Genomic DNA, 27,905 nt, shown 5'->3' on the forward strand with positions numbered 1-27,905 from the left:
ACATAATCTCAATTGATTCGGAGAGCGAGGAGAGACCAGGGGGGGGGCGTCAACGACACCCGAGAATTCCGGAACGATCCGTGCGGCTGATCATGACCTAAGGCAATGGCCGGGCAGAAGAGAGAGCTTGACCAGGACTGCGGACTGACGAATGATATGGAAAAAGAAAAATAACAGAAGCACCAAAAAAATATAAGTATAAAAAAAAGGGACAGCCGAAATCCCTCCGAGTGGCGGCGGAGAGGGAATCAGCAACAGGAGAAAGTCGGCGACGATTCGCAGAGAGCAACCGAGGCCCGCGGGAGGGGGGCAAAGACGAGAGAGAGACTCCGGGGCAAGAATTCACGAAAAGGTCTTCCAGCCCGTCCGGTGGCTCTTTTGTTCGCTTGTTCTCTGGTACTGGGCGATGGTGGACCGTGGATGGCGAGACTGAGAGAGAGAGTTGACTGGGGGATAAAGAAAGGAATCGGGGTCACTAGGTAGGTAGTATTGAAGGGATTCACCGTGCAGAGTTAATTCATCAGAGACCTTCTGCAAACGAGTTTATTATTACGCAGCACTGTCCATCTGCATGCAATTATTTCTTCTCCCCGTATCATACTACAGTATCATACGGTGTTGCGCACGGCACATCATCATTGCCGTATCATTAATGGATCATTATTCAAGCGGGGATCAGTCGCTTATCGATAAGTCTCCCCACTTGCTGTGCTTATCTAATCCAGTACAGTAGTCAGGTCTGAGGTACATAAACATTACTTATAGGTAAGTACCTCCTGTACCTTTGGCACCCCGTAGATACATTCATATTCAACGCCTGAATTCCTAGATTCTTCTAGTCCCCGATCTTTCCCATACAAGATACCAGGCAGGTCCTATTTTTCGCCAGTTGGCCCGGCCTTGCCACTCAGGCTTGCCCGTAAATAGCAAGTCACGTGACTACAACCAGCCCCACTCCAGAACAGCCACCCGGCCCACCGCCGAGGCCTGGCCGAGAAGATGCCAGAGCCAGCCGTTTGCAGGTCACGTGATATTGTCTAACACAGGAATAGGGGACTGGAATCGGAGAGACCAGGATTCAGGAGCTGAATGGAACAGTCTAGTCGTCTAGATACACCCAAACAAGACAGCACCATCATCAACAACAACAACAGGACAGATGGAATGGGTATCTATGCTGCCAGTGCCCCCCAGTCATCCATCATCCATGGCATCATCAATCAATGCAAATCACAAACCCTCTCAAGAACAAGCACAACAAGCACAAACAGCTCGCTGTTTGGAGGTTTGGATCGTGGCTTCTCGGTTCGCACTCGGATGCCTGTCCGATGCTTGGTCCAAAATGCACATCGGTCCCATCGATTATCATCATCGCCGGTCGTAAATCCAACAGACAGCAGGATGGTATCATGCATGGTTCCGTACCAACATGCAACAAGCAAGAAAATCAACGAAGAAAAAAAAAATGTAGAAAGTGTTGAATCATGACGCCGTCAACCAAGGATGGTTCATCACCTCGGTAATCGTCAACCGGTTGTCCACGTCGCGGTCCAGCATCTTGCGGATCAGGTCGATGCAGTCTTCGGAGAATGGGAGGAATGGGACCCGCAGCGGGTGGTCGAGGATCTCGTCAACGTTGTAGAACGGATTCTCCTTGTACACAATCGTGTAAAGGAGAATGCCCAGTGCCCACACGTCTTGCTCTTTGCCGCGGTAGGACTTGCCCTGGAGGACCTCGGGGGCGGCGTAATCTGAGATTGTTAGTTCCCATCGTACCTTATTCAGGAGAAGCGCACCAACGTACCTATTGTCCCAACAAACACATTGAACGGTCCGTTCTTGATGTACGCCGCGCTGCCAAAGTCGATCAACTTGATCCGGCCATCGCCGTCCAAGATCACGTTCTCGTCCTTGATGTCCCGGTGCACCACCAGCGCCTTGGTGTGCAAATGGTGAATCGCATCCACCACCTGCTTGAAGATATTGCGGCATTCGGCCTCATCCATGTTGGCGCGGAGCTCAATGTAGTCAAATAGATCCATCCCCGGCAGCCCGTGCGGCACCATTTCAATGTAGTAGTTGACGTCGTCCTCAAAGAACCCTTCCATCTCGACGATGTTCGGGTGCTTGAATCCGTCCCGGCGCAGATAATCCAGCACGTGGATCTCCAGGGGCACCGTGCCCAGTCGCCGGTCGCGCGTCCACGTGTCCACCAGGATCCGTTTCTTCGTCACATACTTGAGCACCGTCTTCTTGGACGGATTGTCCTTGAGCCGAGCCAGCTTGACCTGCCCATAGGCCCCTTGGCCCATTTCCTCCAGGATCACGTAGTCATCGATTGTTCGCTTCTTTTTGGGCGAGTCCCCGACCGCCGACGACCGCTTCGAGGCTTCCAACGACGACTCCGGTCGCGCGCTCGAGCTGGCCATAGGTGTGGATGCCGCCTCGCTCAGCTCCTGTCTCAGCGAGGCGCTCGGCGCTTGGTTGTTATCCAGCGACGGGGTCGTCGAGTGCGATGGGAGCGACGGTGGCGGCGACGGCTGCCCAACTTGGGGTTGCGGCAGCGACGTCGTGACTTTGGCGACGTCCATGGAGAACCCCTGACGTGAGGCATGTGTTTGTCGAGAAAATGTAATCCACAGAGCGTATACGATCTCAGTCACGGGCATGGTGTCAATTTCTTCGTCAGCGTCATCGTGGTCTGACGCTGACTCCGCCTCCTGCACACGGGATTCCTCCGGAGCCGCCGTTTCGCTTTTGATGACACGCATTTGGATATCGACCTGGATCTGGCACCCATCGCGATGGCGGATGGGAATGCCCTCCGGTTCGAGGAAGACGGATGCCGCGCTGGCCTTGTCATCGCGAAGAGCCATCAGCGCCCGGGCCCGGCGGAAGCTTTGCTCCGGGATCACCACACCGTCCACCAGCGCCACCTGATCCTCCTGTGCCAGGGTCTGTAGAAGGCGCTCAAAGTCGGGGATGAGCTCGGTGATGCGGTGACCCTCCGGTCGCTCGTAGCCAAAGAGCGCGGCGGAGAACACGGAGTTGGAGCTGATGATGTTGAGGGTGGACGAGGACAGCACCATCATGCCGGCCACGTGCGGGAACGTCGATGCGCGCAAGACAGACCCACCTTCTGGCGCGCGGGTGATGGTCATGGGGATGCAATTCTTGTCGCTCTGAGTGCGGGCAGCGAAGTACTTGTGCTTAAGAATCTCCTCAAAGCTGACGGGGACGCGTGGCAAGAGGTCCGCCAGAGAAGCTCCGACCTTGGCGATGGACGGATCCCAGATCTCGTGGACATCACCGTCCATCGCGGAGATGCGGCCTTGTTTGTCGTACGTGAGGTGGGCAACGTGTTCGGTGATCTCTTCCAGCACCCAGATCAGACCACCGCGCTTCTCCATCACCCACAAACTGGCCGACCCCTTCAACCCGTTGCGCTTCTGGATCGGGACCACGTCGCCGCAGAGCAGGACTCCGCGCGACTTGCTTTGTTCCGCGTTGTTCGCCCTTCGCGGGGTGCGAGTGGACGAACCAAAGCCGTCGTCCGTCTGCGCTCGCCGGCCGGCCTTTTGCCGCGACGACGGCTTGCTCAGGAGCTGGGCCGTCACGCCGCCGCCCATCCGCAGCGCCTTGCTCATGTTGAACCGAGACTTGGCGGTGCCGTTGGGCGTCTTCGCGGTCGCCTCGCTGCTCGAGGTCTGCAGTTTGGACTCGAGCCATGCGCGGCGCTCCTCCTGCACGATCTCGAGGATGCTCAACTTGCGCACCTCGCTTTGTTTGACTCCGAAAACCAGACAGGCGAGATCGTTGGCAGCGAGGATGGTCCACGGGGCCTTGTCTTCAGTTCGGAACACCGCCTGCGACACGGGCGTCCACTTGCTGCTGTGTGTATGCACTGCCGACCCGCCGAGGCCCAATCCGAGACTGGTGGTGGACTCGCTAGGAAGATGCAGTTGCGATGGCGATTCCAGTAGTTTATTCCGATGAGAATATCCACTGTGATCCGTGAAGGTACGATTCAGAACTGGTCGTTGAACCGGCTCGCACTTCAAGTCGGCTTCGTGCGAATAAACGTGGTCATCGGTCGACGGGCTTGTGAATGTACTGGTACTGTCTTCGGCAGCGTGCTCATCGAGGACGCCGGAAGAAAGGAGACTCCGGTTCCCGGCGCGGGAACCGTGGAGCGTTCGAGACTCGGGAGGGCTACTTTCTCTCCCCTGGTCGGCCGCGGACGACGGCGGCCCTTGTGAAGCGGGCAGCGAGCTACTGGTGGTGACCTCCTGTTCCTCTGAAATGCCCGTTTTCGACAGCGAGTCGACCATGCTCTGGTACTCTGCCCCGCTGTTGGCGCGGGCCTGGGCCGCCGAGTGTGCTAACCCCAAGCGGTCCCTCATAAAATCGATCGACCTCTTGAGAAATGTCTGCCGCGTCTGAAGCAGCTCTCCAGACTGCTCCGTAAAGGAAAAAGAATGCAACGACTCGGTCGGAAACCGATGCAGGTCCTCCACTACTGGGGGCGGTGCGTTACTTGTCGACGGGATGTATACGGATCCGGCTCGCGACGACGTGGCGGATCGGGGAGCAGGAGGGGAAGTCGACCCCTGGGTCGGCGCGACGGATGATGTCGACATGTTGGGCAGCGTGAAGACCCGCGAGGCGGGCTGCGAGCGGATGCGATCGAGGCCGGAGGGACCGAGTCCGGGCTCGGAGTCGAGAAGTGGCGATCTAAACGGGTATCACGTTGTAAATATCATCCCTATCCTCGCGGCTACGGACACAAGAGGCGACCTACCTTGATAACTGGTCATATTCGGAGGCAGAGGAGCCTTCTGTCGACAGTCGCAGCGGCTCCCGCGCCGACGATGGAACGGAGAGATTCTCCCTGGAGTTCTTGGGCGGACATACTGGATGCTCAGCGGATTCTCGCTCTGGGGAAGTCGAGAGAGCGTCCGTGATGGGCAATGATCGAGGGCTCAGCTGTTCTGTTGCTACAAGAGATGTCAGCGGAACTGGTCGCGCTGCATCGCGGGACAAGGGCATAGGAATGGAGGGGCTTTCACACACCATCCTTCAGGCTCGCATGTCCGGTCATTCTGACAGCGGATTCAGTGACTACAGAACCGGAGGCGAGCTCCTGGGGAGTGATGGGTGTTTTGTCAGGACGGCGGAGAGGAAAGATTTGCAGACATTTGACGGGCGGGACGGTCGGAGCGGAGCAAAGCAAAGCCAGCGATGGACCAACGGCGCCGATTTGATGCGGGCTCGTCTTAAGCGGCGAAGCCTTTGCGGTGCTCTACATAGGTTCTGGGGAAGAGGTTGAAATAAAATAAGAATAATAATAATATAAAAAAAAGAAAAATACCAACGGCGATGGTTCCACTGGTTCGGCTCGCGCGCAACGTTGAGAAATTCCGGATCCCCTGAAAAATGCTGGAATGAACAAGCGACAAGCACAGCGTCAGCCGAACTGATCAGTTGACCGGATTTCTCGGACGGCATTCTTTTCAGGTTTTTCTTATTTTCTTTGACAATAAATATTAATAAAGCTTAGATGATACACGAACCTCTGATGCGCCACAATGCTTATTAGAGTCTTGGACGCGCCGTGTCTGGGTGAATCACTGAATACATATATGGCTTCTGTTCAACTTTCCAGGATCGCTGTGATGTCATCAGACATCTAGAAATGAAGGCCCAAGTCAAGAGTCTCTCTCTGGAAGCGGTCAAGACTAAATAGGTGACAATTGTTATTGATATCCATGCGTTAATATATACGGAGAGTTGATTCCAACATCGTACAAATGGACAAGGTGCTGCCATTCTGCTTTGTGCTCTGAACAGAGATGCAGGACCCGACAACGCCCGTGCAGTAATCACAAATGCAAGCTAATAATACTATGTACCCCGTTCATACAAGAAAACGCCGTGCCGAACCTCGAAGTAAAATAGTCAACAGCATGGACCAAGAACCCAGGCCGGCAAACTCCTCGCTTCATCGCTGGTACAAAAGCACTGAACAAATCAAAATCATGTCATCACTCCGTGTAAATAATGTAGTCCCGATAAATCATGCGTGAGTGAGTCATGCCGTGTCGTAGGGCGAAGATGCGAGGGGAAAAGTCATGGCTCTCCCGGCTCAACCGGGGATGTGGAAGGGTATCGCAGCCGCAGGCCGAGTCGTCGACTGGCAAGGCGTGGCTGGGGAATAGATTGGGTGGACGGTTTGCCCGAGGAAGCCGCGGTCGTCGCCGGCGCGTCCGCAGACATGTGGTTCTGGTTGGGGCTGTTGTTGATGGCGTAGCGGCGGAATCCGGGCTGGATGTTGTTCATGCCTGTTGTCGCGGGAACGCCGCTGAACCCAGAGTAGCTGCGACGAAGCGGGATGGAGGACGACTGCGTCGTAGAACCGTTGCGGTTGGAGGAAACCGTTCCTGCCGGTTGAGACAGTCGCGTGGTGGACGACGCATCGTTCGAGTTCGCGTTGGCGTACTCGCGAACCAATCGATCTCGGACCGTGGACCGACGGCCCGTTGAGAAGTCAACCTCGGTGGCGGCGCGTGAAGGCGCCCCAAAGCGACTAAGCACCGAGGTCTTGTCATCAGCATCGTTTTCCCGCTTGGCCCGCGCGCTTGAGAGGCGGCTCAGTCGAGTCGCGGGAGCGGCCAACGAAGGCGTCTTCGGAGACGTCGACGAGTCATCCTGCGCATACCGATTGCGAACCGCTCCCAAATGGATCGTAGTCGCCCGCCGTGTCTCCAGCCGGCTGGACACTCGGCTGGCGCTATCTTGTGGTTCCTCCGGTTCGTGGCTCATGCTCCGACGGAAGCGTGAGGTAGTCGTCACCGGTGTGGTCAACCCCGAGGTTTTCGACGACGTTTCCTCGCCATTGACGGGCCGTTGCGTCTCCTGAGTGCCCGTTACTGTTGGCTGCGTCTTGGAGGCAGTTTTCGCCTGCGCCTCTGATAAGGCGAGGCACAATTCTGTCAGGCTTCGACACACGCTGTCGGCCTTGCGCTTTAGCTGTCGCTCCGACAAACCGACGCCTGGGGAATTCGTGCCCAGCATGTTGTTCAGGGTCAATGCATCCGTTACCGTGACCTCCAACGCTTGGAAAACCTCGGTGCTGACGGCAGACTTGGCCTTTGCCAGAGCTGAGTGCAGCAGAGTTTGGATTGGATTTGCATTCGCTGAACCGCCTTCTTCCGTATCGGACGTGCTGCTCGACTTCCGAGTGACCTTGGGCGACGATGAGATGGTTGTGACCGTTGTCGTGGCCGTGCGCGGTCGCTCTGCGGACGTACTGGAGATGCCCGAGGCGTTTGACGGCGGGAACTTGCCGGTGAGCTCGAGCTTCCGAATGCGGGACTTGAGGTCATCCAGCTCATCCCAGACAGTGGATGGCGCGGTCGTGGAGAGCGTCGACTCGGTTCCATCCAGCCGGGAGGACTTGTCGTCGGCCTTGGATCCGTCTAGGGGGTCGGGTGACGGACCCTGGCGAACTGTCCTGGCACCAGAAAGACTAGACAGATTCGAATGTCTGTACCGGGCATCTGCGATGGAGGACCGCAAGTCCGCGTAGGTTCGTGTCGAGTCCGGTGACGGGGACCGACCAAATCGACTTCGGGGAATGCCGATCGTCGATCGGGCACTGGATCCTACGGCACTCTGGCGTGAGCGGCCAGTGTCCTCCAAGGGATGAGCGGATGCAGACGATGGATAGATTGGAGAACTGCCGCCATGAGCAATCGCCGGCTCGACCAGAGACGACTCTTCGGTAAACGAGTTTCTGGTCGACAACCCCGACACTCCCAGTAATCTCTGCAGTATTCGCAGTTAGCTCCTTTAATTCGGGATCGTAGTCTTCTAGGAAACCTGGAAACTTACCCTTCTGCGTTCCAACCTGCTTAGTGAATTGCGCCGGGCGCTCGACTTGGCAATGTTAAGAAAGACATCGTCGCTCCTGGAGCGACTGTCGTCCGTACTGGAAGCTCTCGTATCATCGGTGCTGCCCGGTGCGTCCCCGGGCGACTCCGTGCGAGTATCGTTGCCGGTGTTGGCAGTGGTTGCGGTCGGAGTGCGTGTCCCCCGGTGACGCTCCGGATCCATGTTCGAAGAGTTTCCCCTCTCGGTCCTCTCCGTCGAGATTGAACTGCGGCGCAGCAATCGCTCGCGCGCCGGAGATCCCTGTTGGGCACTGGTCGCCGCGGGGGCTGGGTGATTGCTCGAATCGACCGCGATGGTGCTGCGCGAGGCCGGCGACCGTCTCAGCGACGGAGAGCGAGGCTCCAAGATGGACTGGCGACGGCTAAAGGACTGTAAGGAGCGGCGCTTGGGAGTCTGAACCTGCAAGGGTGACGAGGGCACGTCACGAGAGCCCGGCGCACATTGCACCACGTGGTTGGGAGACGACGGCGCCGAATGATTGCCCCCAGAACTGGGCGACAGGCGTAAGGCGTTGTATTTGCGCGAGGGAATCTCTGCCAGCGCCGGGTTGGAAAGCGCGTTCGCACTGATCGAGGCAGAGGGTCGGGGCGGAGTAACGGTGGTGTTAGTCGTCGTGGTGGTGCTACTCGCGCTGGTCCGGGGTCGGGTGTCTGCCGGCGCGGAATAGTCAACGGACCGGCGAGCGGCCTGGCGGAGCAGGTCGGACGGGCGGCGAAATAGTAGATCGGCGTCAGTCTGTCGACGGGGACGATTCCAATCGCGGGGGGGTGCATTGAAGAGCAGGGTTTGCGTGGATGAAGACATGGCATAGGTTGGGCATTGAGGTTTCGCAGGGAGATGTAGTGAGAAATGTTGGAGTTTTGGAGCGAAAAGGAATCAAGAGAGCTGGAGTCGAGCTAGCAAATACTCTGGACGTAAACAGATCGATGCGCGAGGGGAGAGAAAGAAAACCTGTTTGTTTTCCAGTTTTGGGGGGAGGGAAAACAGGGGCAGAAACAATCGGTGTGCGAGCGCTAAATCAGGAGCAGATTCACCACAAACTTGAAGCATCCGGCCCTGAGGTGGCTTCAAAAAGGTTTGCTAACGAGGAATTGAGATCGACGCCTCCAGTATGAATTGTTTATTGCTTTTTGAGATGCTTGATGAGCGCGTTTTCCTGGGGTTTTCCAGTCTTATCGATCGAGTCTGCTTGATCTTTGCTTATTGTCTTCTACCCTAACCACTCCACCTAGAGAGAGATCGCCGCCAGAGGTCGAGTTTAGATACCGTTCCAAGTGAACTATCAAAGAAGAAGGGCCATGTGCTACGGACCCAGCATGCCTCCTTGCGTCTGATGGCGCATGCACATGTTCCCGATAACAGCCACGTGCGGGCGGGTTATCGATCGGCCATTGATACTGTAGTAGTAGGAAGTAGTACTCTATCGCTGCGATAGATACTGCGAATACTCCGTCCAGAACCACTTGCAGTCCGTGTGCCCCCAGTGCTCACTCCACCATTCTCCAAAACTGTCTTCAACGTTCTCGTCGATCTTTGGCAGCCGCTCGTCGCGCTTCAATCCGCAGAGCCCGCAGGCATGCGGCGCCTGGAGCGCGCCCTGGCTCGCTCCGGCGGTGTCGATGCGCGTCTTGTCCTGGATCACCGGGATCGGTCGCTGTCCAGCGGCCTGAACGATTGAATTCAAGACGCTCAGGTGACGCCGCCACAGGTCAAGCACGATAGCCACCTCCTGCTCCTCCTTGATGCTTTCACTTTTGTTCAGCGAGCTGAGCTTCATGCCCCCTGATCTCCCCGATCGAGCAGGGCCAATTCTCATACTCTGAGCCAGAAATGGGTCTCGTTTCCATCGCAGCGCGCGCCCGGCAATGATCCGGCCCGCAGCCTTGAGTGTACGGAGAACCTGTGACGCAAGCTCGGAGTCGCCCCGTTGCTGGCTGCCCTGAACACGAAAATGCTCAATCCGCTCCGGGATAAGCTGCAGCAGAATGGACGGGGGCGGGATGTTCAACGGCCGCACTTCCGGCTGGTCCTCTTGCGAACGACGGATGCTCGCCGCAGGCGCCGCTGCGGTAGATCTAGACTGCAGGCCTCTGGCCGCAGGAAGGTTGCTCGCTCCGCTGGTATCAAAGTCGTCCCAGTTATCAAAGAAATCATCTTCTTGAGACTGCTTCCGGCCCTGTTCTGATGGCTTTGTGGGAGTCTGGGGCACCGAACGACTAGGCTTACTAGTAGGAGTAGCTGATGTTGCCCCAAATCTGATCTGCGAGCGCGGTCCGTCTCGAACCGCCGAATTCTGCTGAGTGTGCGTCGGCGCATCATTGAGCGAAAGTAGATCCACCAATGTACCCGTAGATATGCTCGACTGACTGTCCCCTTTCGAGATGTTGTTTCCAGCCTTGGACCTGCCCGGGCCATCGCCGTTTGGCTTTGGATCCTCAACAGCAGTCTCGAAATCCCCCCACTCGTCATCGTCAGCCGGCGGCTCCTCCGTCGCAGCGTCGAACAACACTTGGGAACCGCTGTCATCGCGACGCCAGAGACCATCATCATCGTCAGCGCCGGATGTCCAGCCTACATTGTGCCCTTGGGCGGCGGACGATGACGGTTGTGATGGCTCTGCGGCGGACACTAATGGGCCGAAAGGATCAGAATCGTCCCACGCTGGGGCATTGGCCGTCTCCGACGCTGATATCGCAATTTTTGCGTCAGTACCAGACTGACTTGAGCCAGCGCCAAACTCGGCCCAGAGGTCTGCGGACATGGTGCTGGTCTAGTATATTTTTCTTTTCATTGGTCTAGCAACGATACACGGTGCCCGCGCGGTGGTGACATGGTAAAGCGATAGCTTGCTGGCCCAGAGCACTGGCAGTCTGGAAAATCCCTTGCCAGGTGAAGCAACCTTGGACGTGTCTCGATACTGTAGTATATCCTTGGAGCCGATGTTTACAATGATTTCTGATCTGGCCAGCGGCATCCCGCGCTCCCACCTCTTGATATTCGCACGTGACTTCGAGCTGGAAATACTTTGACCAATCATCAACGGTTTCTTCAGGGAAAAGGATGCCAAGACACGTAAATTGGCGGAGTCTAACCTGACTAGGGATGTGGGTATTTCCGTATGAGGGGTCCTTCAATGATGACTAACCATACCTAATCCCTTGGTCTCTTCTCACCAGGTTTCTGGAGAGGGGAGAGCATACACCACACTGTCAGCGTCCATAATGCTATAATTCTCTGGTGGTGCAGATCATGCCATGAAAACAGTTGCCGAGGCCAGGCTCGTGTGATTCGTTTGAAGCGCTGTTTGGACTCGTCTAATGCCCTTTCCAGACGCCGATGGGAGCATCTCTTCGAGTACGGCGACACTACCGAGGATCTCAAACGAGCGGTGAAGTCTGAGGAACAAGGGAATCCGTGCAATGATGGCCTGCGCTCCGTATGCTGGAAGGTGCGATACCAATGTCGAAATCCGCTGATGCTTCGATTTGACCGGCGCTGATCGTACCGCGCAGTCGTTTCTGCTCTGCGACCACCTGCCGCGGTCAGAGTGGTCGCAGCGCCTTTCGGCCCTGCGAGACACGTATGCTTCCCTGCGCGATCATTTCTTGAGATATATACATCATCCGAATGATTTCGACTCGGCTGTCGATCCGTTGGCGGAAGATGAGGAGGTATGATTCGCCATGTTCTCCTCTGCAGCGTCATGTGGCCCGTGTCTGATAAACCCTGCAGTCGCCCTGGCAAGCGCTTCGCAGTGATGAAGCGATGCGCACAGAGATATACCAGGATGTAGAACGGTGTCTGCAGGACATCCCCTTCTTCCGAGAAACCTCCACCAAGGCGAAGATGCTGGACATTCTGTTCATCTATTCGAAACTGAATCCCGATATCGGATACAGGCAGGGCATGCATGAGTTGCTGGCCCCGGTGCTGTGGGTAGTGGAGGATGACGCAATCGATCCGCAGACATCCTCGGAAGAAGAGCATCACCATGGTGACGACCAGCTGATGGGCCAGATGCTGGACGCCAACTACATCGAGCATGACGCGTTTAGCATGTTCTGTAGCATCATGCAGGTTGCGCGGGTGTACTATGAGCATGGCGAGCAGGAGACTGTCAACGGCCAGCCAGACGTTGCACCTGTCGTGGCCCGCTGCCAGTACATCCAGAATGAGCTCCTGATCGTGACGGATCGCGAAGTGGCAATCCATCTGGACACGATCGAGGTTCTACCTCAGATATTTCTCACGTAAGCCTCTGGACACTGATATTGACATGTGATTGTTGACATTCTCAAGTCGCTGGATTCGACTACTGTTTGGCCGGGAGTTCCCATTCGAGGACGTGCTTGTTATTTGGGACTTCCTCTTTGCGGAGGGACTGCGCATTGAACTGGTGGATTATGTATGTGTTGCAATGATTCTACGGATTCGATGGCGGCGTAGGTGTCCGTCCCAGTCAGACATGGGGCCGAACTAACACTTGCTGCCACCAGTGTTGGAATCTGACTACTCGGGGGCGCTAGGATTGCTTCTGCGATACCCGCGACCTCCTAACCCCCCACAGACCCTCGTGCAGGATGCACTCTATCTTGAGCAGCAACCAAACCCCGCACGGGGGGCGTTTCTTATCGCTAAATACACCGGGCAGCCGCCAAAGCTCTCTGGCGGGTCGCCAACTCGAGGCGACCAACCCCGAAGCGGGTCCCGCAACCGCAGCGAAGAGAGCCTGCCATCCGCCCTTTTGAATCAACAAAGGGGCCTTGAAGCACTCTTCCAGGATGTGTCCGAAGGCCTGCAGCGCCGGACGGAGAACTGGACTGTCGCGCGGGCTGTACGGAGCGCCGTGAGCGAGGCCCGACGCAACATGGCCGCAGCGGAACCTGCCAGCCTGCGCGCCCGGTGGTCGAGCAGTCCACGCCGGCTACCCGTGCCGAGCAAGGTCGTCCCAGGCCCAGAGCGTTTCCGCAGGGCCGAACCACCGCCGCCCAGTCGCGACCGAGATCACGTCGTCTCCGCGCTGTCCGAAGCCCTGCAGGATCTGCGAACAGTCAAGCAGTCCGCACCGCAGCTCCCGCCGACCGCGGTCGCGGCATTGGACCGTGTGTATGAGAGGGTGGAGACGGCTAAGCTCAAACTCATCCTGGAGACACCTGCATCTTCGTCTTCCTCCTCCTTGGCACATCCAACCACGAACACGACGGAAGAAGATAAAGCGGGGCCAACACCGCCATCCTCCGACACTCCCACTGTAGCTTCAGACACGACTCCTCGCGCACCACCTCCTTCTGCTGAAAAAGCGGACAACTCCGAGTCCAAACCCCGGACCCAACCACCACCCGCACCACAACGACCAACATCAACAACGACGACAACGCGTCCCTCTCTCTCCGATCCAGAATTTTCATGGATCCTGGGCGAGAAGGCGAATCATAGCCATCGCTCACCATTTCATTTTTCGTCCCATGATGACGAGGATAACCTCCCGCAAATGGCGCGTGACGCAGGCCGTCGTCGAGTGGCAGCCGGCGGAAAGAACGTCAGCCATGGCTCTTTGTCCTCGTTATTCGGCGACAGTCGCGACGATGGGCGGCGTTTTGATGCCAGTCGAGATAGCGGTCATGATGACGGTGATGCGGTAGAACTGTTGAAACGGGGATGATTGCCTTTGAATGAATGCATATCTAGAGGGGATCGTCTCATTGGTTTTTTTTTTTTTCTTGGTCTCGAGTCATTACTTCACTTGCCCCAAATGATACTTTGGACTTTGAAAGAAAGAACAAACTTCCCACGTCGGCGATGTGATTGATTACCAGCATTGCGTGGGAGCGGTTGATTGTTTTGTCTTGGATACTAGAAATATGTTATAAAAATCTGATAGCATCCGTAACAGAGAGGTGTGTGTGTGTGGTTTCGTCGTGACATCAGAACCAAGGTGATGGAATGAAGAACGATTCAGGAACAAACGAGAAACGAAAACAAAGTCAACCAGAAAGGCCCGGGAAACAAGCTTCGCGATTCTGCTGGGCCAGGAAGCCAGTGGGCTCGTTATGTCAAAGGAGGAATAAATATTCGAGCAGGTATGAAATAAGGGATTTCATGAGTACAGTAGTTTCAAGGTTCAGGGTCGACGAGCCGATCCAAGGACGAGAAACAGAGCGCAAAGGTGCCGCAATTGCAAGTGTCGTCAAACTCGTGGAGTTCGCGTCGAGCGAATTGTTCTAGGAAGTAAAGGCCCGCCATCAAGAACGAAGAAGAAAAGAAACGCAGCCCAAACATTGAACAAGGAACCGCGTCACGCTGTTGCCAAAAGAAACAAAATACCACATCAGGTCAGGATGGCCAGCTCACTCCGCGGCCTGCTGGCTGCGCCTCATCTTCTCGGCTTCTAGATTCTCATACAACAGATAAAGGGCCTTCTCGTTGGCCTGTGCACTGCCCGTGATTGTGAACATGCGCTCCCCAGATCCGTCATGAGGCGCCTTCGCGATCGAGATCCTCGCACCGGAACTGCGACGAATCTCGCTGATTTTGCTACCGCCGCGGCCAATGATACAGCCAACCATGTCAGAAGGGATGCAAATATTGTGGGTTTGAATCTCTTCGCCTTCATCATTGACCGGAGGACCTCCCCGGCTTGTGGCATCGGAGCTGCTCCGGCGATTATAGCCGCCGGAGGGGTCACTGAAGTCCGCCCCATTGCCCGTGCGATTGTAGGAACGGCCACCATAGCCGCCCGTTCCGCCGCCGTATGATGACGATGCAAGCTGTGCACGGACGGCCGGGTTATATAGGACGGTGCCAGCGCCGCGCTGCCAGTCGTCGATCAGACACTTCCCAATCTCCCAGACCGCTTTTTCGATTCCCTCAGGGGTGCCCTGCACCTCGACGATCCGCTCGGTAGACTGGGGAAGCATTTCCTTCTGTGCGACCATGCGCACTCCAGAGGTGTCTTGAATGTGCTTGATTTTGAGGCCCTGTCGGCCGATGATGGTACCCATTTGATTATGGGAAATGAGCAATCGAATGGCTGTATCAACGTCAGTAACCATCGTTCCCCGCCGATTCCGGACCGTAGAAAGGGATCCGTACGGTGTGTTCCGTTGTGCCCCACGCCTCCCATGCCCGTCTGCGGAGCGCCCTCCATCAGGCCCTTGGCTACCAGAGCATAGGCACGGGCGCAACCCTGTAGCCCTCCCGTGACGGTCAGCACGCGGTCGTGCACTCCCTGGACCACCTTGCTCACGCCGGCCTTGACGCCGGTCTCCTCGCGGAGATCCGCGACGTTTTTGCCGGCCTTGCCGATGATGACGCCGGCCTCTCGGGACGACACAATCGCACGTAACGTGAGAACGGCCTGCGCATACTCTTCGTCGGTTTTTGGTTGATTTTCCGATTGCTGGTGTTCATTTAGGCTGGTGCGGCTGAAGGCTTCGGAAAGGCCCTCTTCGACACCGACATTCTCGCGGGATTCTGTCGCAGCGGCCATGGCGAGCCAGAGAAGACCCGGGCGACTATAGAGGGGAAAACAGCGAGCAGAAAACGGAACTATGATTCATGGCTTGCGATCAGAAAATCGGCCCGGAACGGCAGGAACCAGCGGCGGAAGGAACTCACCAGGAAGACGGGCGAAACGGGATAAGAGGGGAGTCGGAGGGGAAGACGGAAACAGAAGGTGAGAGCGGCGGAGGAAGAGAAGGCGACGAGAGGAAGAAGAGGAGGGATCGATGGAGGGGCGAATTGGCAGCGGATAGACAAAGCGGAAGGTGGGAGAGGACGACGGCGGAGAGTAGATAGAGTAGGAAGCGGGCGGGGAGGGAGGAAGGAGGAGGAGGGCGGTGGATGAGGAAGGAAGGAAGGAGGGCGAGTGGTGGGAAGGAAGCAGAGGGAGGAGTGCGGATGTGGATGGATGGAATGAGTTGACAGCGAGAGGTGTCTCTTTGAGAGGAAAGAGCGGGCGGTGATGGGGATGCCTGTCCGACGGGAAAACCCACAACTCACAAATAACTTAGTAGGCTAATAACTTAGTAGTAGGGAGAGCTGCCCGCTATTGCTGAGTTTTGCTGGGTGGGATTACTGCCACGGCCCGGGGCTTATTGCCACGGATTTGTGCTTTGGATAGAGATCACTTTGAACAGTATCAATTAGTTCCCAGTTGAACCGAGTAATTATGTGTATCAACCCTTCAATACAGACGGAATACTCTGTACAGTATGCGATAATACATGACTTAAGCCTGCCAGCATCAATTTCCCCCAGATTAAACGAGATTACTATTCGCTGCCGAGGTAATTATAGAACCTGTTACAGTATCAGGGTGGTTTCTTTCTTCATCCTGAGGCAGGAGCTCCTCCAGAGACCGGATATGGAAGGTTCAACTGCTTTCGCTGTCTGCGCTCGTCAGGGCTCCGGCCCGTCCTAGCGCCGGCGGCGGCGACGGCCGCACTTGGTCCGCAAAAGTCCAGAAATGCTCGCAGAGCTTTTGCTTCAAATCCGCCAGGCTAAGTCTGCCCTTACCCTTGCGCGGCTCGTTCTGTCCGTATTGCTTCTCCTCCTGTCGTTTGTGGTGTCGATAGAGGGTGTGAGCATGGATGACGGCCGCATCCACGAAGTGCAGGATCCGGTGCCAGTTGCAACCACATCGGCGGTAAACCTCATCAAAGACTGTATATTGGGACGACCGGTCGGTTCTCCAGATGCTCCTCAAGGAGTCTTCAGAGGTGTAACCCTCGCAGCCTGAGGTATGGAATTTCCGAGCGGCCATCTGCGCACGAGAGGGCCAAGGCTCCATCTTATACCACCAATCCCAGCGCTTCTCTTCGTCAACGGGGTGAGGCCTGCGGATTCTCAGAAATCGTTTGATCTGCTCGAAACGTGGCTTTGTCATAAAACGCCGCGTGCCAAAAACGGGGCCCAAACAATGGTCGGATAGGCCTCCGTCCAGGTAGCTATCAATGTCGGGTCCCTGGAAAACACCCATGTAGATCACGATGCCGAAAAAGACCTTGATCTCGGCTGAATTGAGATCAGTCCAAGGGCGTATATGGGCAAAGTCGGAATCGATTTCTGCACGCTTCTCCTTTACAAACTCGTTTGTATTCTTGCTCATTTCCTCAAAAGTCTGCTCGCTGATGAACAGACTAAGGAGCGAATGAGGCGACTCGAGGTCAATACCAGGAGGGAGTTCCAGCATCTGCTGTTGTCCCTGTTGCTGCAATTGACGTCCCTTCTCCTCATTCCCGACAGAAGTATCATCCTGAGTACGCTTGCGCTTTCCTGTTTGACCGATCAGCAATTAGAAAGTCTTTGAATTCTGGAAAGAGTATGCCGGCCGGTTCCCAACCAGGGCGATTCTGGGTAGCCATTTCCTTTGACCTTGCCGTTTCAATCCGCAACAGAGGATGCTTTCAGGATACTGTTGCAGGAATTGTAGCAGGTTCTGATTCTGGTTTGCGACTGTAAACAACGACGCGTCTAGCTGCTGGCGGACGTGTCGAAATACGGAAATTGGTTGCTTAATGCGGTCTGGTTGGCAGTTGCGAGCTGTGGAGAGCAGGGTCAAGTATCCAATAGAACTTCAAGAAATCAAAGATACCGCGAGTCATTGGCTGAAGCTAGCGAGATGGGGATTGACCCACGAATGGGGCATTGATCGGAGTATGCACTAACCTTATCAAGCTAGCGGCCCAACATCAGCCGTCTGAACCATGGCTGAACCGGTGAGTTTGGTTCTTGAGCCGTCAAATATACGTCACAAATGGGCACTTTTGCAGTACCCCGTACGGAGTACGATACGATTTCATATTTGCGTTTATCTAGGTCAAAGGGCAAGCCTGCGTCTTAAGCCAATAAAAAGGAAAGGTTTTCGTTCCTGAGCATCAAACACCAATCGTACCAAGGCACTTTGACAACTGTTCCCTATTCTTGGTAACAGCATTTCCACTCCTGCAGGTTCGTTCTGTAACGAGATCAGTTTGCAAAGTAAATCTGTAGTTACGGCGTAATTTCAATACAGTTCCGTAACTACTTTTACTGTAAATCCGAACTTCGACCTTCAAGCCTTTTATCTATTGTCCTTGATGGCGGCTCGAACCATCGCCAGACAGAACGTTGAGTGTCAAAACCTTTAGAATTCAACCGAGAATTGCATGATACGATGAACTGCTGCAGCAGAGCAGTCCGATATTCCAAATAGGATCGAAGAGTGCGAAATGCAGTCTCAGTCATCATTGACTCCTCGGCGTAACTTTGATCGACAGTAATCAGATCGCAATGATCCTGCGATCGTGGCAGCCTCCAGCAGGTATGGGAATTCTTCTGGCATTGCGAGGGATTACTCAGTCGAGAACGCATGCTCAGCAGAAATTCTCTGTAATTTTTGCTTGATACAATTGAGAGGAAACAGTAGAGAAACAGCCCGTTCAACCAAATAACCGCAGCTGAGTGGACATGATCGCTACCAGGGGACGTTTTTTAGCTTTCCGAACAGAAACTAACCTGCCCCTGGCGCCCCTAAAAGTCCGCCTGGACAAAAAACCCCAAACTCCTTCCCCCCCTTCAATCTGCCAAATTTGTCCGTAATTCTTTCTTTTGTTTTTCTGATTTTCGCTCTCTCCGATCGTTTCATTGAGCAGGACTGCGATCCAGTCTGCAGTCTGCCCCGTGTCGGCTGGTCCAACTTTCCCATCTCCTCCCACGGTCAGGTTCCGTGAGCGCTGCGCTGGGTATCCAAGTGCGCTGAATCCAATGCCCCGACCGCAATCCGCCCTGCGATCGACTCTTTCGCAACCGTGTGTTTCGAGGTTCGACTTCAGTCCTTCCCATTGCGCGAGACAGACGCCCACCGCTGCTTCTTCGCTCGTTCCCTTTAGTTCTCGATCGCGTACGATTCGATGCACCTGTTGATGTTTTAGGCCTGGTGCTTCAATTGCTGAGCCGGTGACTCTGCCCCATCTTTTTTTTTTCCCCTCCTCTCTTCGAGTTCTGAGTTCAGACTATTTTCGCGAGGACGGTCCGCTTTGCGAGGACGGCAGGGAGTAGGATACTAAACCAGCCTCGACGGCTTCGTGAATCCGGCACATTGTAGCCTGTGAAAGATCTCCGTCGCCATGTCCTTCTTGTTCAAATCCAAGAAATCTCAACCGGGGGGTGGGTTGCCCCCCGCGACGAGGAACATTCACACGTCAGATGGCTTCGCTCCGGACAACAAAATGCCCCCGACAACGAATGGGGAGAGAATGGTCCGGGACGGTGGCTTGATCCAGTCGCCCACTCCAACGGGCAGCTTCAACAATTCTTTGAATTCTTACACGGGCACAAGCAGCCCCGATCCCGTTCGTATGCGACCACGGGCAGAATCGGAGTCACATGTGAGTGGTGAATCAGTCCGCAATTCAGGATACCGTGCTAATGTCGGCAAAGAATCTGCGCATGCAGGGACCCAACAATACACCCGGGTCACCGACCATGTCCAACCCGACCAATGCGAACTTGTACCCCTGGTCCCAACGACGAATCAACTTTGCTGCGAATAATGCGAGCCCGTTTCCGCGGTATGGTGCGGCCATCAATCCAATCGCGTCCAAGGAGGGCGACATCTACTTAATGGGCGGCTTGGTCGACGGGACCACGGTCAAGGGCGATCTATGGATGGTTGAGACCAACGGCGGGACTCTGTCCTGCGTTTCTGTCACGACCGTGTCCGAGGGCCCCAGCCCTCGTGTAGGTCACGCTAGTCTTCTGGTCGGAAATGCATTCATTGTGTTCGGAGGAGACACCAAGGTTGATGAAAATGACGTTTTAGATGATACCCTTTACTTGTTGAATACCTGTACGTTTGTCCCCGCGCTGGGTGCCCGGGTTTGTATACGCTGACTACTCTCTTCTCTCCACAGCTTCGCGACAGTGGTCTCGAGCCATCCCACCTGGCCCGCGGCCCTCGGGACGTTACGGTCACACTCTGAACATTCTCGGGTCGAAGCTTTACATATTCGGAGGCCAGGTTGAGGGATACTTTTTCAACGATCTGGTTGCTTTTGACCTGAATGCGCTGCAAAATCCAAACAACCGATGGGAGTTTCTGATCCGAAACAGCCACGAAGGTGGGCCACCACCAGGTCAAATCCCACCCGCTCGAACGAATCACTCCATGGTCACCTACAATGACAAGCTCTACTTATTCGGAGGCACGAACGGTGTCAATTGGTTCAACGACATGTGGTCCTACGACCCTCGTACCAATCAGTGGACCGAGTTGGAGTGCAACGGCTTCCTCCCGACTCCCCGAGAGGGACATGCCGTGGCTCTCGTGGGGGACACCATGTACGTGTTCGGTGGCCGCACCGATGAAGGCATAGATCTGGGTGACTTGGCTGCGTTCAAAATCACCACGAGACGATGGTTTTCTTTCCATAACATGGGTCCCGCTCCATCGCCCCGATCGGGTCACAGTATGACGACACTGGGCAAGTCGATTATTGTCCTGGGTGGTGAACCGAGTTCAGCTCCAAGAGACCCGGCGGAGCTGAGCTTGGCGTACGTCCTTGACACCACGAAGATCCGCTATCCCAGCGAACCGGGTTCGTCAGCGCCCAACGGGGAACGGGTTCCGGGAGGTCGCAAGATGAGCGGGGAGAAACTGGGGTCTGGGCCGCCACCCTCGGGCCGGTCGTCCAGAGAGGCGCAGCGTCCGCCAATGGATCCGAACCGGCGGGCTCCAGGGCCCGCTCGAGATAGCGCTTTGTACCCCGGCGGTCGACCGCAGCCGGAGTACGGGCCAGCCCATGGCGGTTCACGTCTCCCACGGGCTTCCATAGCCCAGGCACCATCTGGACCGCCTCCCCCTGGACAGGCTCCTACCCCTCAACCTCGCAATAACGGCCCTCCTCCGGCAGGTTCTCGGTCTAGGACGCCACCCAGGCAGGATGTTGGTCCGAGCCAAACGGCAGAGACCGGGCGTGACCTTCAATCCCCTGGGCCGAAAGATTCACCGAGAGAGGGTCGACAGACTGGCCCTGAACCAAGCTCCGCCCCTGCCGGCCGTCGCACCCCCACGCAGCAATCGTCCAAGCTGAGTGCTAAGGCGATGGAAGCGGGGGAGGCGGCGCCGTTGACGCGGCAGCGATCGTTGCAGAGACGCCAGCGAGCATCCATGGAGAGCACCGATGAATCTGTCCTTGGTCGACAACCCAGCCTAGACGGTTCGGAAGGCCGCAGTCATCGCAACTCTCGGAATTTGGGGGACAATCCGCAGTCGCCTCGCCTAACCCCGCAACAAGAGGCCTTGATCAAGGAACTTGAATCAGCAAGAACGCGCATTGCTTGGTATGCTTCGGAGCTGGCATTGGCTCGAAAAGCTGGCTACACTCCAAATCCTCCCCCGAACTCGTCCATGGATGATCGCGCTGTAGAGGCGTTCAGTGACGAGGATCGCCCCCTGATTGAAGCGTTTTTGTCCATGAGGGCCGAGCTAGCCAAGATGCAAGCCACGGTGGACCGGCAGGCGGCCATTGCGGCGAAGAGGGTTGCCGAAGTAGAACATCAACGGGACGTAGCGATCAGCGAAGCGGCATACGCGCGGGCGAAGCTTGCCGCTCACGGCGCGGCCTCGCATGGAGCGTCACAACAGGATGGCTCGGCCCGTGCGCCGGATGACGCCGAACGCATGGCTGACCTAAGCAGGAGGCTGGCTCTTGCTTTGGCATCACAGTCTGAGCTCAAGGCCAAAATCGAGAGCCTCACTTCCGAGGTTGAGCAGGAAAAACGAGCCCGAGAACTGGCCGAAGAGACGAATGAAGCCACCGCGAAGCGATTGGCTGAGTTGGAAATGCAGAACAACCCGCTGGAGTTGGAGTCTGTGAGGACTGAGCTGCATCATCTGCAGGCCCGCATGCGTGAGGAAACGGCCCTGCGGTCGGAAGCAGAGGCCAATCTGAAGCAAGCTAGCCTTGACAAAGAGGAGCTCAAGCAGCGATTGGAGGAAGCTTCATCCCGCCTACGGGACCACGGGAGCAACATCAACTCCCTACGCGAGGCGCTGGAGGCTTCGGCGGAGAAGGCGAACCTGCTGGAGCGGCACTTGGAGGAGGAGCGAGAGCGTCGTGAGGGTCTTGAGCGAAAGCTGTTACAACTGAGAGCGGAGCATGAGGAGCGTACAGCGGAGCTCGAGAATACCATGCGTCGACTCAAAGACGCCGAGGAGCTGGCCGAGAGCCATGCCCGGGAAGCCGAGAGCCACAAGTTGGCTCTGATGTCCGGTCTCGATCGCACGGCCTCGTTCGATGCCGACGGCTCATTGCGATCAATTACCGACCAGCGGGTGGTGGCGCTGCAGTCCCAGGTCAAGGAGGCCAATGAGCTGGCCAAGGCCAATCAGGCAGCAGCCGACGAGGCCGCTGATAAGCTACGGCGGGCCGAGGAACGGATTGCTGGTTTGGAAGCGTATCAGGAGCAAGTGAGCCGCGAAGGGCTTCAACTCCGACGGCAGCTGCAGGCGGCTATCAAGGAATCCCAGGCACTGGCCGCGGAGAACAAGGAGCTCAAGATCCAGTTGGAGAGTCAGCAACGCGAGGCGAGCGCGCTCGCGATCCAGCACGGAGCGTTGAAGGATCTGCTCGGAGAGAGAGGCATGCACCCGCCCGACAGCCGTCGGTCGCCGATGCTAGAGTCGCCTGGGTCGCGCTTCGGAACGCCGGAGCAGAGTCGTCTCCGTGAGCTGGAGCAACAGCTGCAGGCGAGTCTCAAGGCGCACGAAGAGTGCAAGGCGGCGTTCGAGACGCGAGAGCAGGAGGCTGACCGGGCGTACCGGGAGAAGCTGGAGCAGCTCGAAAACGACTATCAATCGGCGGTGCATTACGTCAAGGGAACGGAGAAGATGCTGAAACGGATGAAGGATGAACTCGCCAAGTACAAGTCACAAACCGCGAAACTGCAGAGTGAGCTCGAGCAGGCCCATAGGAACGCTCAGCAGAGTGCGCAGTCCCCAGAGGACTGGGAGTCTGAACGACGTCACTTGCAGCAGGAGCTCTCGGAACTTCAGGCCAGCATGACGTCCAAGGTGAATGATCTGGATCGGCAAGTTCAGCAGCTCCGCGAGGATCTGGCTGCCGCACAACGCGAGCGGGACGAATCGCGGTCGGCTAAGCAGGAGCTGATTGCCGCGGTGGAGCAATCGCGGGCGGAACTGGAGGAGCTGAAGAATGAGAACTCGCTGCTCGAATCGCGGGCGCTGAATGCTGAGCAGAAGGTGACCATGCTCTTGGACCAGGTGGAGGCGTCGGTGGGTAACTATCGGCGGCAGTCGCAGCTGCCCGGCAGTCTCAATGGGCTGTACCGCAGCCACAGCAGCGCGTCGACGGCGACCATCGGCGCGGGGCGTCCGCGTGCGGATAGTAATGTGTCGCGGGACGATTCGTTCCTGGACAACCGCGGGTCGATGGCGTTGGACTCGCTGGCGAACGAGTTGGACGCGCTTCGCAGCCAGTGGGAGAACACGCACCGCAACTACCGCTTCAGCACCAGCCTGGACTTTGAACGCACCCCGACCAAGGAGAGTGCGGACGGTATCGGCATTAGTGAGGCCGTTGCGAACTGGCGACGTCGGCTGGACGAGGAGGAGGCGCGTGCCAGCACGCCCATTGCGTCGTCGTCCCAAGCCGCCGCGGGCAAGGCGTAAGGGCGACCAAATGATTTTCTTCTTTTTCTCCGACGTCAGTGCAGGGAACAACAGGGCCATGTTCTGTAGGGACCTTCTGACGGCATTGTATTGTTTGACTACCTATTTATAACTTTTTCAACTTTCTGGCTGGCCTCTTTTCTTCGTTTTTCTTCGTTTTCTAATGCTCTGCTCCATGCGTTTTTTTTTCTTTTCTTTTTTATCTTTCTTATTCCCAATTTGCTTGATGGCATTTCTGCTCTCTTTTTTTGGACAACGGCACATTTGTGATGCGTGGGCAGTCTGTGACGAAGTCATTCTCCCGCACCCATGTTCTCTCTCCCTCGGCAGCGCTGGGGGTTTTCTGATGGTCTCCCTGTATGAGATCACTTCCTCTCCTTTGATTATCTTGCTTCCCTCCTTCGTTTTTCTTGACCTTGATTGTTAGACATTTGCTGTATGGATCATGAGTGCGTGCCCCGTTGTCAAGCCTCGTTTAGTGTCTACATCTCATTGCTAGATATCCCGATGAAGTGCAGCGTTTCGTCAATTGATTGATCGTTGAGTCACATCAATTGCATCTAGTACAGTAATTGGTTTGATTGGGCTAAGCTGTTCGAGGCATTTTCTCTGTAGAGCTATGGGAATATTTACATACACTCCGTTGGCAGAGCCTCGTTCTAGTGTCTACGAGTATACTTCATTGCTTAGATATCTCGGTTCATCCATCAATTGGATTATCTTGAGCAGGTGAAGTTTGTTGAACCCATTTCTCCGCAGAGCTATCCGCACTTTTGTACGGTGTACTACTTGACCATCCTGCGGTGGTAGAGGCGGATACATACATAGGTAGTCAACCGGCCATCTTCTAGAAGCTCTTCCATGTGATATGATTGGCTGAGATTCCGAGCCAAGTCGGCAAGTCCCGTGACCAGGGCCGGTGGATCATTTCGGCGGGAAAAACGTACAAGTATGGACGATCTGTTCTTTTCTGTCTTGGTTTTCTTTTCTTTTTGCCGCAGCGGAAGAAAAAAAAAAAAAAACAACCTCATCTTTGCCTCTGCTGAGCACCTACCTTCTTTCCCCGCCGCCAGGGCAGCGATTCCTCTCAGGACACGTTGTGAAGAAGGCCACTTGGCTCCATGTGTGCAGTTCCGGAGTTCTGCACAAGCTGGGGTAAATTCATGCATGGTTTTCTTGCTGCTTCTGACCGTCTAGATTGGCACTTTGGACGGGGTGTGCTACTGTGCTGGGCATATCAGAATCTCAGATGAACCCAGCCACTGCAGGTTGGGAGTATGTATATGGAATACATAGTGTAGCAGTCTAATTGATTACTCGTACAGAGTAGGTAACTTTGTAGGATCAGTAGGAAATTAGTCCCTGTAATCAAGTGACTACAGTAGCAAGCCGTCAGATCATGGCAATGCACCCTTTTGCGGCCCAAAGCATACTCCGTGTCTCGTGGTATTTGATTAAATTCATACCTCGTCCATCGCTCGGATCACCTGTGCGGATCTCTCTGACCCTGACTAAACAGGAAGTCACTGCGAATTACGGAGTTGTTACTGTACTCGTAAGTACGGAGTAATTAATTACTAATACTGTGATCACCCAGCCCTTTCCAGTTCCCGCCGGGCCGCCGCCGCCTCATCAATCTGGCCAGACAGCACAATTCCATTTGCATCTCCTACGCCCTGTAGAAGGATTATGTAGAGCCTGCAAGAAATAGTATCCACCATCAACCAAAGCTGCAGTCAGAAGACGTGGTGAACGGGGTTGTCTCAGATGAGAGCTTGGTGACTGCCTCACCGACACTTATGGTTCTTGGCCCTCCTTCGCTTCGTTCTTTTTCGTTTGTCCGACTGGTTTCGGCCTTAGCCGCAGTCAGCGTCAGCCCCCCCAAAAAAGAAAGTGCCGAATCTTTCGCCTTTTCCCTTCTTTAGACGCCCTCCGCCTCCCCCAACTCTTCTTCTTCCACCTTTTCCCCCTTGTAATCCTTCCCTCCCCCAACAAGGTCAAGGGCCTAGTCCTTGATTCTTTTTTTTTTTTTCTTCCTTTTCTCTTTCGCCATCGGCTTTGCTCTCTCAATTCTCTTCCTCGACCGCTTCCATCACTCTTGCATCAAGGCAGCATCCTGCCGGACTGCCAAGTTCCCTTCTCCTTCCTCCATCGTCGGCGTTCAGGTAAGTCGTGCAATTTGCCGTTACACCCGTTGGCATCAGCATAGAATTTCCATACAGTCTGCCTGGGGAGTAGATTGGGAGGGGGATGGGTGGCTAGACAATCACCGAGACGTGTTCTGGGCTGGATGGTTTCCCCAGTCACGCCCTTTGTCAAGCTTCCTTGGGCATCCGTCCCCTCTTCCTTTTCAATCCGCCCTATTTCTTCTTCATCTCCCTTCCGTCGGAGATCCTTTTTTTTATCCCGTCTTGTCCTACTCTGTCCCTTGTCATTCTGCAACCACGTGTCCCATCGGACTGGAGTCGATACTAACATTGAACCGAGATAGACTTCATCAAACACGGTCATCGATTTGTGGGGAGTGAGGCAGCCTCAAGCCGTCAGTCAAAATGACGACTATGGTGAGTAGACACGCGTCCACTAACGACTTCAACGGCATCGATTCTGACGTAGATCCAGGACCTTCGTGTTGGTAACAAATACCGCATCGGTCGCAAGATCGGTAGCGGTAGCTTCGGCGATATCTATCTGGGTAAGTGCTGCCCCCCTCCCGGTCGAGGTCGCTCCTTCCTCTGGAATACCTCCCTGCTGACGCTGTCGACACCCCAGGCACCAATATCATCTCCGGAGAAGAGATCGCCATCAAGCTTGAGAGCGTCAAGGCCAAGCATCCGCAGCTGGAATATGAGGCCCGTGTCTACAAGTCCCTTGCGGGTGGCGTCGGCATTCCGTTTGTGAGGTGGTTCGGTACCGAGTGCGACTACAACGCCATGGTGATCGACTTGCTCGGACCCAGCCTGGAGGACCTGTTCAACTTCTGCAACCGCAAATTCTCCCTCAAGACCGTGCTGCTGCTGGCCGACCAACTGATCTCCCGTATCGAGTATATCCATGCCAAGTCGTTCATTCACCGCGACATCAAGCCCGACAACTTCTTGATGGGCATCGGAAAGCGCGGGAACCAGGTCAACGTCATCGACTTTGGTCTGGCCAAGAAGTACCGTGATCCCAAGACGCACTTCCACATTCCGTACCGCGAGAACAAGAACCTCACTGGCACCGCCCGCTACGCCAGTATCAACACCCACCTGGGTGTCGAGCAGTCGCGCCGTGATGACATGGAATCTCTCGGCTATGTCATGCTCTACTTCTGCCGAGGCTCGCTGCCCTGGCAGGGCCTGAAGGCTGCTACCAAGAAGCAAAAGTACGATCGGATCATGGAGAAGAAGATGACCACCCCGACCGAGGTGCTCTGCCGCGGGTTCCCCAATGAGTTCGCCATTTACCTGAATTACACCCGCTCCCTGCGCTTCGACGACAAGCCCGACTACTCCTACCTGCGCAAGATCTTCCGTGATCTCTTCGTCCGCGAGTCCTTCCAGTATGACTACGTGTTCGACTGGACTGTCTACAAGTACCAGAAGAACGCCGCCATGATCGAGAACAACCAGAAGAAGGACAAGGATCAGGACGACCAGCAGCAGCAACAGCAGCAGCAGCGTCGGGCCATTACCGCCGGCCCAGCGGCTGCTGATGCTGTGCCCGCCGGTGCTGCCAAGCCCGGTGCTATCTCCACCCAGCGCCGGAAGGTCGTCGATCGCGGCACTTATGACAACCCGGATACCGCTCGCGCCACTGGTGGAACTCAAAGGATGTGAGTACTTGCAATCTCGGTGCCTTGTAGGGGTCCCATGTTTTTTTTTTTTTTTCATTTTCTCCTCACGACGGCCTCTGCGTGCGTTGGTCGACCAACCTTGACAACGCCGCGCAGTTTGTCGTGAGAAATCCATACATCCATCGTCAAAACTCTGACTAATCTCATAGTCTGCGACGTTAGACTTCGTTCGGCTTCCAGAGGTGCTGCTGCTGGTGCTTATCCCACCGCTGGACATCGTACAAAATATGATGATGGTGGTGCTGGGGCTCAATGGTACTGATCGACTTGGGAGCATGTTTGTCCCGCAGGATGCAATCTCTGCTCATTGTTGTGTTTTGGCCTGTCGGGACAAACTATTTGCATTGTCTTCTCTCCCTGGAACGTGTCGGGTGTGACGGATTGAGCGACTAGCAGCCGGTTCCTACGGATTTCATTGCCCGCCGTCTTCCCGTTCGTTCC

The 27,905-nt window shown here is 55.6% G+C and overlaps 8 protein-coding genes across 8 annotated transcripts; 3 read left to right on the plus strand and 5 right to left on the minus strand.

The window, feature by feature from the left end:
- Positions 1-1,482: 1,482 nt before the first annotated feature.
- VTN31DRAFT_5352 (uncharacterized protein) lies at positions 1,483-5,101 on the minus strand (the record flags this gene model as incomplete). Its single annotated transcript, XM_069405842.1, has 4 exons — positions 1,483-1,751; positions 1,805-4,734; positions 4,802-4,997; positions 5,074-5,101. 4 exons carry the CDS (start codon positions 5,099-5,101, stop codon positions 1,483-1,485), a joined length of 3,423 nt encoding a protein of 1,140 aa, XP_069259509.1.
- Positions 5,102-6,129: 1,028 nt separating this feature from the next.
- Positions 6,130-8,757, minus strand: VTN31DRAFT_5353 (uncharacterized protein; the record flags this gene model as incomplete). Its single annotated transcript, XM_069405843.1, has 2 exons — positions 6,130-7,827; positions 7,894-8,757. 2 exons carry the CDS (start codon positions 8,755-8,757, stop codon positions 6,130-6,132), a joined length of 2,562 nt encoding a protein of 853 aa, XP_069259510.1.
- A 616-nt stretch (positions 8,758-9,373) lies between these two features.
- VTN31DRAFT_5354 (uncharacterized protein) lies at positions 9,374-10,714 on the minus strand (the record flags this gene model as incomplete). Its single annotated transcript, XM_069405844.1, has 1 exon — positions 9,374-10,714. One exon carries the CDS (start codon positions 10,712-10,714, stop codon positions 9,374-9,376), a length of 1,341 nt encoding a protein of 446 aa, XP_069259511.1.
- A 493-nt stretch (positions 10,715-11,207) lies between these two features.
- VTN31DRAFT_5355 (uncharacterized protein) lies at positions 11,208-13,615 on the plus strand (the record flags this gene model as incomplete). Its single annotated transcript, XM_069405845.1, has 6 exons — positions 11,208-11,230; positions 11,284-11,401; positions 11,466-11,624; positions 11,686-12,203; positions 12,253-12,395; positions 12,450-13,615. 6 exons carry the CDS (start codon positions 11,208-11,210, stop codon positions 13,613-13,615), a joined length of 2,127 nt encoding a protein of 708 aa, XP_069259512.1.
- Positions 13,616-14,300: 685 nt separating this feature from the next.
- VTN31DRAFT_5356 (uncharacterized protein) lies at positions 14,301-15,442 on the minus strand (the record flags this gene model as incomplete). The annotated part of the gene is made up of 2 exons (XM_069405846.1): positions 14,301-14,983; positions 15,046-15,442. The coding sequence occupies 2 exons, from the start codon at positions 15,440-15,442 to the stop codon at positions 14,301-14,303; spliced, it is 1,080 nt and encodes a 359-aa protein (XP_069259513.1).
- Positions 15,443-16,327: 885 nt separating this feature from the next.
- Positions 16,328-17,318, minus strand: VTN31DRAFT_5357 (uncharacterized protein; the record flags this gene model as incomplete). The annotated part of the gene is made up of 2 exons (XM_069405847.1): positions 16,328-17,229; positions 17,297-17,318. 2 exons carry the CDS (start codon positions 17,316-17,318, stop codon positions 16,328-16,330), a joined length of 924 nt encoding a protein of 307 aa, XP_069259514.1.
- Positions 17,319-19,061: 1,743 nt separating this feature from the next.
- VTN31DRAFT_5358 (uncharacterized protein) lies at positions 19,062-23,626 on the plus strand (the record flags this gene model as incomplete). The annotated part of the gene is made up of 3 exons (XM_069405848.1): positions 19,062-19,322; positions 19,375-19,783; positions 19,848-23,626. 3 exons carry the CDS (start codon positions 19,062-19,064, stop codon positions 23,624-23,626), a joined length of 4,449 nt encoding a protein of 1,482 aa, XP_069259515.1.
- A 2,552-nt stretch (positions 23,627-26,178) lies between these two features.
- VTN31DRAFT_5359 (uncharacterized protein) lies at positions 26,179-27,726 on the plus strand (the record flags this gene model as incomplete). The annotated part of the gene is made up of 4 exons (XM_069405849.1): positions 26,179-26,190; positions 26,249-26,321; positions 26,399-27,443; positions 27,627-27,726. 4 exons carry the CDS (start codon positions 26,179-26,181, stop codon positions 27,724-27,726), a joined length of 1,230 nt encoding a protein of 409 aa, XP_069259516.1.
- Between the last annotated feature and the right edge of the window lie 179 nt (positions 27,727-27,905).

Source organism: Thermomyces dupontii, assembly GCF_041956625.1.
Source record: "Thermomyces dupontii strain NRRL 2155 unplaced genomic scaffold VTN31scaffold_5, whole genome shotgun sequence".
NCBI lineage: Eukaryota > Fungi > Ascomycota > Eurotiomycetes > Eurotiales > Trichocomaceae > Thermomyces > Thermomyces dupontii.